The sequence below is a fragment of the Varanus komodoensis genome, unplaced genomic scaffold, assembly GCF_004798865.1.
Source record: "Varanus komodoensis strain SLA01 unplaced genomic scaffold, ASM479886v1 scaffold3, whole genome shotgun sequence".
Lineage (NCBI taxonomy): Eukaryota > Metazoa > Chordata > Lepidosauria > Squamata > Varanidae > Varanus > Varanus komodoensis.
This window is the reverse complement of record NW_025335761.1, coordinates 44,517,958-44,531,854: the sequence shown is the minus strand read 5'-3', so window position 1 is coordinate 44,531,854 and position 13,897 is coordinate 44,517,958. Positions and strand designations below refer to the sequence as shown.

General features: G+C 41.1%; 1 protein-coding gene across 2 annotated transcripts in view; it reads left to right on the top strand.

Annotated features, from left to right (window-relative positions):
• Window positions 1–13,897, top strand: part of NRDE2 (NRDE-2, necessary for RNA interference, domain containing) — a 33,342-nt gene that overhangs the window by 11,152 nt on the left and 8,293 nt on the right. For both annotated transcript variants that reach the window (XM_044435972.1, XM_044435971.1), the window contains exons 5-9: window positions 2,052–2,511; window positions 3,432–3,837; window positions 5,882–6,015; window positions 9,714–9,837; window positions 11,858–12,030. In XM_044435972.1, the coding sequence (XP_044291907.1) occupies window positions 2,052–2,511; window positions 3,432–3,837; window positions 5,882–6,015; window positions 9,714–9,837; window positions 11,858–12,030 (1,297 nt within the window). The remainder of the gene's footprint in view (window positions 1–2,051; window positions 2,512–3,431; window positions 3,838–5,881; window positions 6,016–9,713; window positions 9,838–11,857; window positions 12,031–13,897) is intronic.

Below are 13,897 nucleotides of genomic sequence, written 5' to 3'. Positions count from 1 at the left end.
TGCCTTCTTTAGGACAGGCCTAATTACCGCCTCCTTTAAAGAAGCGGGCACCTGGCCCTCCCTCAGTGAGGCGTTAATAACCTCTTGGATCCAGGAACCAATCCTGTGATTGGCTTTGGTAAGTAGCCATGAAGTGCAAGGGTCAAGTAAGTAGGTGGTAGGACGTACTTGTCCAAGCACCTTGTCCACATCATCAGGCCTCATTAACTGAAATTCATCCCATAATGCTGGACCAGACAGAGTTCTTGGCACCTCCCCTAAAGGAACCGTATCAACTGTGGAGTCCAGCTTGTGACAAATCTGAGCAATTTTCTCCTTGAAGTGCCAGGCAAAGTCGTCACAGTGGGCAGTCGATGGTGGCACAAGATCTTTTTTGGGGCCTGGATGTATTAGCCCATGTACCACTTGGAAAAGTTCCGCTGGACGACACTGTGAGGAGGCAGTGGAAGTGGAGAAGAATTTCTTCTTCACCGCCCTCACCGCCACAGCATAGACTTGATAGTGAGCACGTAAGCGTGTTCAGTCAGATTCATCCCGTGATTTCCTCCACCTGCTCTCTAGTCGTCTCCCAACCCGCTTCATCGCCCGTAATTCAGATGTATACCATGGAGATGAACGGACTCTGCTTCATCATATTCATGCTTCCATATCTGGAAGTAATTTCTTTGTACTTATTGTTCAATTTATAGAGAAGAAAATAGTGTTGTCCTCAGCTGCAAAATGGAAAAATTCAAACTAAAACTGCTGAGCTGTTGGGATTTTTAAAGTGGCTTTGACCATTAAAATAAAGGTGGTTTTTAATTGGCCACTTCTCTTGCACACAGTATGCTCTCCTGAGAATCTCATAATTTATAATGTGTACCTCAATGGTGCTTTGAGTCCAGCTGACATGTGGAAGGCAATTTGCTCCCAAATGTCCTAATTGCACCCAGTGAGCTGTGTTCGCTGTTCACCACCTGAGTCCCATTTTAATTCCTGAAGTTCCCACAGTTGCTGAGTCAACAAGTCTTCTGGAATTACACCTGATGATTCTAGCAATATGAAGTTCAGTGAGCTCATCTTAGTCTACCTTCCTAGTCTCTGTGTACAGCAGTTAGTAATATACCATTCATAATTGCAGATATGTGCTTTCTTTATTGAGCTGTTACTCAGAGAGCTTCTCTGTACCTGGAAATTTCATGATGCCATGGAATGCTGCCAGGAACCTGCAGCTTCTTCTTTCAATTTCTACTGTATCCCCCTCTCAAATCTGCTGTGCAGCATAGCTGAATTCCTGCTTGTTATAGCAGGCAAGTAACCAGGCTCATAACAGGACCAGGGGAGGACTGCAGGGAGAAGCTCTAGTTAATCTATCTCCGGATATAGCTGGAGACTTAGTTGTTCAGGGTGCATCTCCACCTTGCAGCTTGGGGACCCTACTCAAGGACTTGGTTCACACGTAACAGGTATACTTCCTTGCAATACTCACTTCTGCACAGCCCTAACAACTGGTTGATTGTTGTTACAAATGAAACAAATCATTGACAAGCCAGATCAGCCCACTGATTGCTGCAGCACCCTTTTACAATATTTTTTGTTTGAGGATCTTTGAAATAAACTCTTACTTTATAACAGATTTAATTTTAATCCTCACAACACTCTTATGTTGATTTTTTTCATTCTCAAGCCCCAGTCTGTTCACATATAATTCTAGATGTTAGAGCTCAGATAAGCCATTTAAAAAAGGCGAGGAGCTAGTTACTGCAAAATACAATAATGTGATCTCAGGTCCAGGTTTGAGGCTGTATTCCTATATATTCATCCTTGAGAGTAAGTTGCATTGAGCTGAATGGGATTTACTGAATACAAGGATTGTGCTGCATGTTTAGTGGTTGAGAAGTAAGCATTTGCTGCAGCTACTTTATGTGCTTCATGGAAAGGTGCTAAAACTGCTTTTTAAGGTCTTAATTTAAGGATGATACTGTGATCTGGGATTTGGCTGAAAAATGCTTATTCTCCTTCTCTTTCCCTACTGCCTTGGAAATACTCTGTTTTAACTATTACTTTTAAAGATATAAGAGGAGAAGTAACTTCTGTCTTGGCATTGATCTAAAGAAGCAACATATAATCTGGGAAAGTTCAACAGAGAAAAGACCATCCCAGAAGCGTCCTGAACGCTACTTCACAAAAGGCGGCCGGAAGCTCTTGAACATGGATGGCATTCCCATCAGTTGTAAAAGTCAGTGCTCTCCATCTGACTTAACCACTTGGATACCAATTTTGCAGCAGGACCCAGATGATGGTCCTCCTCCTAGCAGCTGGGTAAATCCCCTTGGAATTTATGATCCACAAACCACATTGTGGCTACAAGGAAAGGGTCCTCCTGAGCATGATTCAGTAAAGGAGCAGGAACCCCAAGAGAGCTCTGACAGTGGGAATGCCCGCCTGCTGGCCAGAGTAGAAGAGTACAACAGGAAGGTCAGAGAGAATCCCAGGGATGTCAAAGCATGGATGGATTTCGTTTCCTTTCAGGTACGTATATGTTAATAATTGAAGTTGCAGTCTAATGTTTTAAGATGATGGCTAAAAAAACTAATGTTTTTGGAGCAGTGGAGCCAGTTTTAAAGCTTTTTTGCTACATTTCATACAAATGTATGCTTTCCTCCAGAATATTTTCTTCTCCTTGAAAGATCTGGTTATGGAGAATTTAACAGGCTAGAGCCCATGAAGCCACCAATTCCCATCCCTGGAACATTTTTGTCAATTCTTGTAGTTGAGAGATGAGGTGACCAGCGCACCTCAGCTCAGTCCTAACCCCCAGGAGTTTCCCGTTTAATCTTCTGATGTATCTTGGCTCCTTTCTTCTATTCAAGCGACTCGTACTATTCCAGCCAAGGGCGCTAACTCCTCACCAGTGTGAACAGCACATTGTTTAGGATCCATCTCAAGAAACTACCTTCACTGAAAACCACAGGGTCTGATCCAGGACTGTATTAATCTCTTCAATAACTTCGCCCTGGATAAAATGGCCTTGATCGCCTCCATTAGAAAAAGATAAACCAGGGGTAGGACCATGTATTGGTATTCTTAATTGTTCTGCATCCTTTCAGTGGATATCCTGGTTGGTCCTTATGGGCCACAGTTTGGGAGCCTCTGCTTGGATTCATATGTGCTTGTGCAATCTGAACAGTAACATGAGAGTATTTCACTAGCAGCTGGCTTACACAGCAGAAAAACTCTTACAAATCTTTTACTGCTGCTAGGATGGGAGAGAAGGAATTAAAGAGGCCTTTGCATGTGTCTTGGGTGCCAGTCCTTTCAACCATTACTTAAAATTAGTCCATTTGTAATAGTTAGTAGTTGAACAGAGCCCTGAACCTTTCAGGTGATTAAAAATTACCCCAACCCTTGAAAAAAATTATGTTTTATCATTTTTTCTACTTGTTTTTAAGGATGAACTCATGAAAGGTCCTAGCTGTTACACAATTGACAAAGGTGAACAGGAAACAAGAAAGAAGTCACTAAAGCTAGTCTTGGAGAAGAAGCTGGCTATTTTGGAGAGAGCCATTGAAAGTAACCTAAATGATGTTGACCTTAAACTGGCTAGGCTAAAGCTTTGCACAGAGTTTTGGGAACCATCAGCTGTGATCAAAGAATGGCAGAAACTGGTTTTCTTGCATCCAAACAACCCGACACTGTGGCAAAAATATCTCTTGTTCTGCCAGAGTCAGTTCAGCACTTTTGTTGTTTCCAAAGTTCACAGTCTTTATGGAAAATGCCTGAGCACTTTGTCGGCGGTACAGGATGGCAGTATGGTGTCACATCCAGCTCTGCCAGGCACAGAGGAAGCCGTGCTAGGTGAGAGCGCAGTCTCTAATCTTTTCTGTCTATTAAAGGTCATTCCTGTCTCCCTCTCCTTTGATACATCAGTGTTCCTTTGTGATGTGCATTTCTGTGTTGTTTAAAGTAAATTTTCCACCCCAGCATGGGGCATGATGACAAACGGCTCTCTTCCAAAGGAAAGCTGATATAAAACCATGGAAAGCCTGATGTGGCTAGAGTAAGGGCTTGACAAGGATGTTTTAATTATGGGAAGATTTTAATTATGCATGGAAAGAATTCAGGATGGGGAGGGGGAATCTCCGAGGTCCAAATTCCAGTTTAGAAAAGGTGTGTGTGTGTGGGGGGGGGTTGGCATTGCATCTGTGGATGTGGTCAAAGGCAGAGTGGATAGGGCCAAGTTTGACTCTTTGATTCTAAGCCTATTCAGAAGTGAGTAGAATGAGATCAGCATGTCTACTCAGAAGTAAGCAGGACTGAAACATTCAGCAGCACTTTCAAATGGCATCCCAGGCCAAGGCTTTGCATGTCTGTTCAGAAGTAAGTATGAACACTTGCAAGAATATCTACACTAACCTGTTGCAAGTCCAAGAACCATCTACATAAGCCTTTCCCAGCTTGGTGCTCTCCAGAGGTGTTGGGCTGCAATTCCATCGTTTTCAGCCAGGAGTGGCACTAAACTGGGGAAGGCTGGTGAAGCTACTTTCAGTAACAGTGAATGGAGTTGGAAGCAGGAGGGGTGAGCTGCTGTTTGAAGATCCTTCACGGTCTCTAGTGAAGCCCTTGCTCGGTGTATTTTATTTCCTTTTAGGATTCTGTTGCAGTGGCACTTAAACAGTGCATTGTTGGGAAAAACAGGTGCCAGCTAGTTCTGATGTGGCTATAACCATAATGCTTGTGATGGAAATATTGTTGTTTTGAAGATTTATGAATGCTCCTTTTTAATGATGCTTTGAAACATGGGCTCAGTTTCACCTGTCAATGTCTCATTTGCTTATTAAGAAAATTATACTTTTGTAAAGTACCTGTATCTATTTCAAATTTCCAGTTCCCTAATGAGTTCAGGGGCCATCTTTCATTAGCAATATGCTGAAGTCTTCTGCCCCCTAGTGCTCATCGCTTGTATTGCTTTCCACTATGACAGTCTGCCAAAGCAGATCACTGTAGAGATTGGATGGACTTGACGTTTTTTCATCTTCTTTGCTGAGCTGGGTTCTCCACTTCTCCAGATAGCCCTAGTACTCCAGAGCATGGACTGCAGCAGCCTGTGGCTGCAGCTCAGGGGTAGGGCACCTGCCTTGATGCCAACAGCAGGGCAGATGGACTGGCAGCCTGATTCAATATGAGGCATCTACTTCTGTTCCTAAGATTTCATTTATCCTACCCCTTCACACAAGACTAGTGATTCCTTAATCTTTAGCTCAGTATTCCCTACTGGTTGTGTACTTGCTAATATGTCAGATGAGTAGCATCTGTGCTTTTAAGGTCACAAAATGCTTTCTGAAATGCATGGACGATAAACCTGCCACATTCTTCTCTTTGCACATCCAGCTCCTGGACAACTCTCAGTATCTTCCTCATGAGCACTTGTTGTGGCCACTTAGTCCAGCATGCAGGTTCTTAAGAGCTGCCTCTAGGTGCTTGCAAGTTATAATTCAATGGACGGCATTCAACAGCACAAGTGCTAATGAATGTGAACCAATGTTACCATAGTATCATTAAGCCTTGCTAAGCAAAGAGGAAAAGTGGTTATTTGGCATTAGATTTGGGGGGCATAGTTTGCATTGGATATTGCCTGGTGTTGCAGTTATCTCCTTTAAGATTCTGGTAGCATGCACATTCCTTTAAATTTAATTGGTTTGATAGAAGCCAGATAATTATCAGTTAAACATTCAGCTAACCTTCCCCTTCCCAATATATTGAATGAAGTTTCTTTTTTAATGTGCTTATTTTAGTGTAATTTTATGGTTGAATAAAAGTCATTCCACAGCAAATGGCAAAAGGGATTTTGAATCTAAATCTCTGGCATCCCTTGAATAAAGTGTTGTCTCTTTCTTTTCAGCCATCTTTCTTCAGCACTGCCATTTCCTTAGGCAGGCAGGCCATTCAGAGAAAGCAATATCTTTGTTCCAGGCCATGATTGACTTTACCTTTTTCAAACCAGATAGTGTAAAAGATCTGTCAACAAGGGGACAGGTAAGAACTGGTGTTCTGATTTTCTGCCCCCTCAGCCCCCATCCTTTTAATCTTTTAATCTGCATGCCTTGGTTCTCTCTCTCTCCTCCTGTCTTTGCTATTCTCTCTAGTCCTCTCTTTTCCACCTGAATCTCTAGGCAAAATAAAAAAGAAAAAGAAATCTCTGCATCTGTAAATTGAACACATTTTACAAATTATGTAAATGAACATGATCTATACTACTGGTACAATGCATAATTGTAATAAGAAATAAAGTGTGTGGAACTTTCAGAGTCTTTCATGCCCATTATCTAATTGTAATCTTTGCAGAAAAAGGTAAGTCATTTGTATTATCTCCATGTTGCAGATTGTGGTACTGAAGCTGAAGAGAGAACAGCTTGTGACTTCAGGGTGGAGCAGAGGTTCAAGCTTGGGACTTCCTGGTTTTCAGTCCAGGCTGCTACACCACAACAGCCAGTTGCTGTAATCTGCTTGGGGTTTATTTTTGTTTGTTTTGATGTTTTGTTCATGAAAATTGAGGCATAACATGGCGGCATAACATTGAGGCATAACATGAAGAAGCAGGGAAACAGCTATCAGAAGACAAGAGAAAGTTGACTTGAAGGAAGCTGACTTGAAGGAGGAAGTTGCTCAGCCATCTGGGCTTCTACCTGCTGACCCAAACGTTTCTTTTGCATCCTTCTGTGTTGATCCTCCATAGGATGCATTTTCATGATTTGAATACTTTCCTGTTTGCTCAGCCATAGTTAAATATGTGTCATTCTGTTTCACACAATTACCTCCTGGATTGATTAAACCAGGAATTCAATTAACATGTAAGGAGAGACGAGGGGAAGCAAAGTAGAAAGTGAGCAGAGGTTTTCTTGCAGTCCTCCAAACTGTGATGATCTGAATGCAGCTGTATTCTTGTTCAGTTTCAGGTAAGGAGAAGGTGCAGAAGTTCTTAATCCTTTTCACTAGTCTTTTTCTGCAGTGCCATTTCCCCTGCCCCTTAACTGCAACTGAACATTACACTGATGTTAATTTGTTGTTGTTCTTAATCAGCATTGGAAAATAGGGGTGGAAGCTGTTTTCAAACCCTGTGAGGGAATCCTGGCTAACCTTTGTCTCAGTACCAGTGATCATGCTGTATTTTTATTATTTTTACTAAGAGGGATATTATTATTGCAATAATATCAAATAAGCTAGCTGGACTTCCATAACATTTAAGCAGCAAGCTACTTCCACCATGCAGGGGGGAGTCCTGCAAGGTGGGATTCCAGTCAGTTGGGTTCAGATAGAGTCAGCAGAAACCCCATCAAAAACAGCCTGAACCAAAGCACAAAGAAAGTGGCTAGTTTTTAATTAGATTACAAGCTTACTGTATTTAGCACATGTATACAGCATTCTGTACATTAAAAGATACAGTTACAAGAGTAGTTTTGATAATAGTGTTTATACGGGTGCTTAGAAATAATGAAGTACAGGGAGCTAGTAAGGAATATTCCTGGATTGCCACGGTTCCGTCCTATGCTAATATCAAAGCATAGGTTCCTTACTGCCTTATGCCTTCAAAAGGAATGGCTGATAAGGCTGATGAGGAAAGTTCAAGGCAGCAGATGTGCAGGTGGCGTGTTCCTTGTGCCAGCTTAATTTCAGAAAAGGAAACTCCTTAGTTCTGTGAAAGTTGACTCAGGAGAATGCAGACTAAAGCTCTGTTGTAATATTGTAAGCAACTAAACCTGGATATCAAATGAAGCAAGTATTTTAAGGAGCTGGAGACTCAGGCCTGCTTTTTAGGGTTCAGACTTGTTACACACGTACTGTTTAACTATGGTTAAGAAGCTAATTTTGAAGTGCAAAAAAGAGATTGAGCAATATACTATTGCCACTAGAGCTGTAACATTCACTTCAGCCATGTCCCATTCTTTTGGCAACACAAATTGCAGTCGGTTAGTGAATACAGGGACTGGCAGCCGTGGCAGTCTCATTTTTGCCTAGGTCGTCATGTGGATCAGGGCATGTGGCTGTGGCATTGCTTTGTGGATGGTCACATGGATCAGGGCACAGGGAGAGCATGGCACTTGACTGCCAGAGTTCCTTCCTTGTCCCAGTGCGAAGCTTGAGAGTTTCATGCAGCTTTCCGTTACCCTTCTAGTTCACAGTTCAGAAGAGATCATTGATGCAGAAGCTGTATTCTGTTCAATATGAACAAGCAATTGTGGCCTGTTTTGGCTTTAGCCTTTTTGTGTGGGGCATTTATGGGGTCAATATGACTTTCAGTCCCCAGAGATAAATGCTTGTTTTCTTTTGCCTTTTATGTATCACATGATCACTTACCATCAGATGGATGATGAGCATAGTAAACAATTGATTTTGTAGGAGATTATCAGCCTTTTGGCTTTCCACAATCTCTGGTTCACCCCCTGACAATGTCAACAAGTTAGAGGTTGAAAAGAATTCAGAGCTTTTTATCCAGAGTAACTACCTGCATGCAAAGATGTTTACTGTGCAACAGTCATTAGTTGCTTGTGGCTCAGTAAGCTTTCATTCAGCCTGGAAGGCCCACAGTGAATGGTGTTGCCTCATGTTTATAAGAAGCTGTTCCAGAGTCCTTATCAGCACCTCGTAAACACAGAAAGTAGAGGCTTTACTTAGCAATAAATAGCATAATAATTGAATTCTGCTTGGAGCAATAATCTTTTGTGCATATTAGGGCTGCATTGTTATTTATAGTTTGAATTCCAACAAGGCTAAATTTAAAATATATTCGTAGTATTTTCATCTCCAAGTTACAGCAGTGAAATGGAGACCAAAAAAGGAAATGTCACAGGGATGCGTATTTTTAACTATATTCATCCCTACCATTTCATTACTAGTTTCCCTTATTAAAGACTCAATTGAGCCTGATGTTTAGCATGCATGTAACACATAGAGTGAAAAATCTACATTTGCATTTTCTGTTTATGTGCTATAGACTAAATAATTTTACAGATAATCTCCCCCACCCCTTGTGTTTTTCACACATATAGAGATGCACATGGGTGCATGAGAGTATTGGTTCCATCCTTAACTTAAACCTACTGGTATTTTCTTTTCAACAAGAGCTGAAGTGTACATAACATGATTTGCTGTTATTACTGCTGTTTATGTCTCAGAATGCAGTGTCCCTTTCATGTGAAGTATTTGTTAATAACACTGAAGAACGGAGGCATCGTAAGTTAGCATTAAGTGAATGAGTCTCAGGTATGCACACTATCCACTTGAGCTATGAGGGAAAAATTGGAAGTATCTGCTTTCAGTGTTTAACTGTAGTTCGTCATTATGGCAGAGGTTAATCCAAGCTGTGTTTTATTGAAACAAACCAGATTCGAGTAATAGTTCACAATGTTGGCTTGGTTAAACTAACCAGAATTCCAGGTTATGATGTACCAACAAACTGTGGCAATTTAAGCTAGAGGGGAAGCAGGGTAAGGTTAAATCTACCACTTGCTACTGCTTATTCAAACAACTTGAACCCAACTTAGTGTTACATCTGGCCATTAGATGATGATGCTGTTTCTTGGACTTTGGCCACACCAATCAAATGTATAATTTTAAAGCATGCTTATTTAAGTATTTTTACCAAATTCTTCAGCCAATGGCGAGTTGCATCCAACATCTCTCTTACCTGTTGTACATAATACTGAAGAATGTGCATTTTTCACTCCCAACTATAGGTGGAATTCTTTGAACCATTCTGGGATAGTGGTGAGCCTCGGATTGGAGAAAAAGGGGCAAGAGGCTGGAAGGCCTGGATGCATCAGCAAGAAAAAGGTGGCTGGGTCATCATCAATCCACCTGGTAAATCTCTTCAGATTCAGTTTCTGGTTTTGGATGGGGAAAGCATACATGTAATACATTATAATCTATGACCCAGTTTGCAGGTAATGATAGCTGATTGTGGGTTAAGTAATCCACAGTTTGCCATGGTGCATAAAGGGCATGTCCTGTAACCTTACAGGCTGTTCAACATCCAACCTGGACTCTGTAGATCAGGAGTCCCCAGTGTGACACCTGTGGGTGCCACGGCACCTGTGGCCATTTCTAGTGGTACTGACAAACAGATCCTCAGTGTGGGGCCTTCAAACACTAGATTGTTTTTAAATTTCAATTTTTGATGCACATTCAAGGATTCATATGTAGTCCATACAACTTTCTAGCACTTACACATAAACTTCAATAAAAGTGGACCAAAAATCAAATAATTATCCATCTGAAGTTGGTGTCTGTATGCCACCTATTCATATTCTGGAAGTGTTGTAAGGTCCTCATTGCATTGCATTATAGGAAGTAAGTGTTTGTCCTTTCACTTTTGGTTGTCAAAAGGGTACAGGGAACCCATTTCCCGTTTGTTACATTCCATGAAGCTGCTAAATAATGTAAAAGTATATGTATATTAGAGAATATTAAAGTCTATTTCAATACAGAATTTATCTCTATAATACCTCCTTCCAAAAAGAAGCATCTCTAGGGCATTGTTAAAACATATGTTTAAAAGAAGCATTAACTGTATTGCATCACAAACAAATAGCTAAATTAGATAACAGAGATGGTGTGGTATCCACACAAAAGGAAGAAACAAAAATTTTGCTGAATAAGTTGCAACCTGAGATCCGTAGATGCCAAATTGGAGATCTGCTAATTAGGCAGTTTGTGGTGGTGTCTAAAACAGTTTCTCAGATTCCCAAATTTTCCAGCAGTTCAGAAAGACTTGGGACCCTGTTATAGGTTAACCATGATTTAAACAACCTACAGTTAGCCTACAACTTGTAGAAATAACCCGTAATTTGCTGGCCAAAACGTTAATTCTGTTTTTTGTCCCTGGCATTATTAATCTATATGTTTAAGTGCTCTCCTTGAACTAGAGCAAGGGGGTGACCAAACTTGCCCAATGGAAAAACCACACAGGTAAATTTCAGATGTTTGAGAGCTGCAAGCAGTGGGTGGTGAGTGGCAAGCAAGTGTCTGTAGGCACCCACAGGAACAAACAGCAAGCCGCCAAAGAGACTCAAAGAGCCGCATGCGGCTCAGAGCCTCAGTTTGGCCATCCCTATAGGGCAGCCTATCTCAACCTAGTATCCTGATGCACAGAGTGCATCTTCTGTGAAATCAAGCCACGATGGCCACTGGACATATATATCATGGGAAACCTTGTTAAATGCATTGTTGAAATCAAGATATTGTACTCCACAGCATTCCCATGGCCTACCAAACTAGTAACTCTAGCCAAAAAAAAAAAAAAAAAGGTAAATTATTTCAGTCATACTGCTCTTGATTCTTTCTCCCTCTTTCTTTACCCAAATGCTTTCAACAGGGTTTCCATCCCAAGAACTAGGAATTTTCACTCAAGTGTGTACATTCCATGCATATAACTATCCTTCACTTTCGCTTTTGGGCCTGTTCATTTTGGACAAGGTGTACCCTTAAAGGTGTAGCCATATTCCAGTCATGAGTCTCATCCTGCCAAGTCTCAGTAATTCCTAAGAGACCTAAAGGTATGGGCACACACAAGCATTCCTGAGCATTCCTAATTCCTCAGTCTTTGACTTCCCACAATGAGCAGGGAAGTGTGAAGGGGTTCTTCCTTGTATTCACTTAGATGTCAGTAGACTCTTCTTTAGATCTTCTCTTTGAACACTGAGAGGTGTGCCCACAGGTTGTGAATGCACCTCTCCGATCTGACTTCCCTTTTATTAAATGCCTGCATTTGGCTTTTGTATTAATGGCAGTCCTTTGATATCTTGTATACATCAAATTCCAGTGTTTTGGAACAGGGCAGCAAATTTTGAAAACCTGTTGGTATGTTTTGGCTTTTGGATAGATGATGACGAAGATGTAGAAGAAAATGAAGAGGAAATAAAGGATAAATCTCTACCCAAGTGGCAAAATTGGCTTCATATTGAACGTTCCCGTGAAGAAAGACACTGGTTACCCTGGCGGCCAGACAAAACCAAAAAACAGACCTTGGAAGATTGTGAAGATCCAGAAAGACAGGTTGGTGTGATGAGATAAGACTAAGTTCTGCTTCTGGACTTGTTTCTTGATGGTTTGGCAGACCTATCAGGGTCTTAAGATGTATCTTTAAGGGAATGGTGTATGATTGTTGGTCAGCTCACATGTGAAGCAGAAAAGAATGATACATGTCTGTTGCCTTCCTTACATAATATTTATGATGAAATGGTTGGGTTCACAGGACCTACTGGGGTCACTTTGGGTTGTTTAACCACTGATGTTGGGTAAAATTTTGAATATGCCTGAGGTGATCAGAATTGCTGTGTGATTTAAGGTTGGTCATCATGAGTTACATAAGGTTTGAACAACCCTCAGCCAACAGTTTGTAACAGTGCTGTGTGAAGAGTGTTGTATGAACTGGGTCAGTGTGTCACACTGCCATGTCTACATTCTACATACTGCCTGCTTTGGATTTTTACTTCCCTTTGCAATCCTCCTTTGAGTTAGAAAGATGGTTAGAATTAGGCATATGTGCTTACAGCTTTGTCATTTTATATCAGTATCGCATCATGTATCTCATCTTTTTTAGGGTATAACAAATCCAAACTATTGAATCCTGTTTAAACCATCAGTATCCTGGTTTCGAGGAGCAAGGGGCAGGCTTTAAATTAGTAAACGCATTTTACCAAAGAAGTATTGTATTTTACACAAACCAGCAAATATTTAATAATGCTGCATTTTTAATTTTTAAAAAGAGCATTAATTAACCCTGAAGAGTTCACTGATGTTCCGCATGACTGAAAGGGCTCATTTGATTCATTACAGCATTGATTTGTAATGCTGTGATTTGGTTTGGTTAATCTATAAAATACTGGCTTCCCCATTTGAATCCGAATATTTGAGTAATACTGGCTCTTTGAATTAATTCCTTTGCCTACTGTGGCTTTGCCTTTACCTTTCCATTCATACCGCCTGATAAGTCTCTGTCCATGAACTTTGTGACTGCAACTGCACCACTTTCCACCATCTAAAGGTTTCCTGCTCCTTCAGGAGGCTCTGGCCTTTTCCCCCTGTAGCCCCGTTTGTTTGGAGTTGCTTGTTGAAACGCCTGCACAATGTCACTGCTCTTACTTCCTTTAAATCCTCTCTTGAAACTCTGCTTGAGTATGTGAAGTCTTCAGCACAACTCCAGTTCTTATCTCCCACAGTTCAGCCTAAGCATGTGCACATGGACCGGAAGCAATCACATACTGCTTCCCTGTTTTGTCCTGGAATTATTTATTTTCCTTCCTCTGTTATTTCGCTTGAATTAAACTTTGGATTGTCACCTTCTTGAGAGAGGGACTTGACCTCTTGTACTCTAAGTGACATGGATATTAATGGATAATGGTTAAACCTGATTTAAGCAGTTGATGATGACCTATAAAGCCCTAAATGGCCTAGGATTTGGAGGAGGAGTGTCACCTTCCCTATGTGCCTGACCACTCCCTAATATCTGGATCAGAGGCCCTTCTTTGGGAGCCCTCTTTGAAGGAGATCAGAGGAGTGACTACCTGGAGAAGGGCCTTCTTTGTGGTGGTGCCCCGGTTATGGGACATGCTCCTCAGAGAGGTGTGCCTGGTGCCAACACTTCATTCTTTTTGGCGGGAGGCCAAAACCTTTTTATTTTCCCAACAATTTAAGGTTTAATTGCTATTTTAATTTAGTTTTTATAGAGGAGGTGATGTTGTTGCTTTTTCTTTTAGGACTATCCTGAGATATTTTTGGTAATAGAACAGGATAGAAAAACTTCAAATAAATAAATGATAGTACCTGATGATTTCACCACAATTAAAATGTTAATTCAAGTTTCTGGGCGTGTTCCAGCTTAACTTATTCCTCATGTTTTTACTGAATTCTACGACTTGAG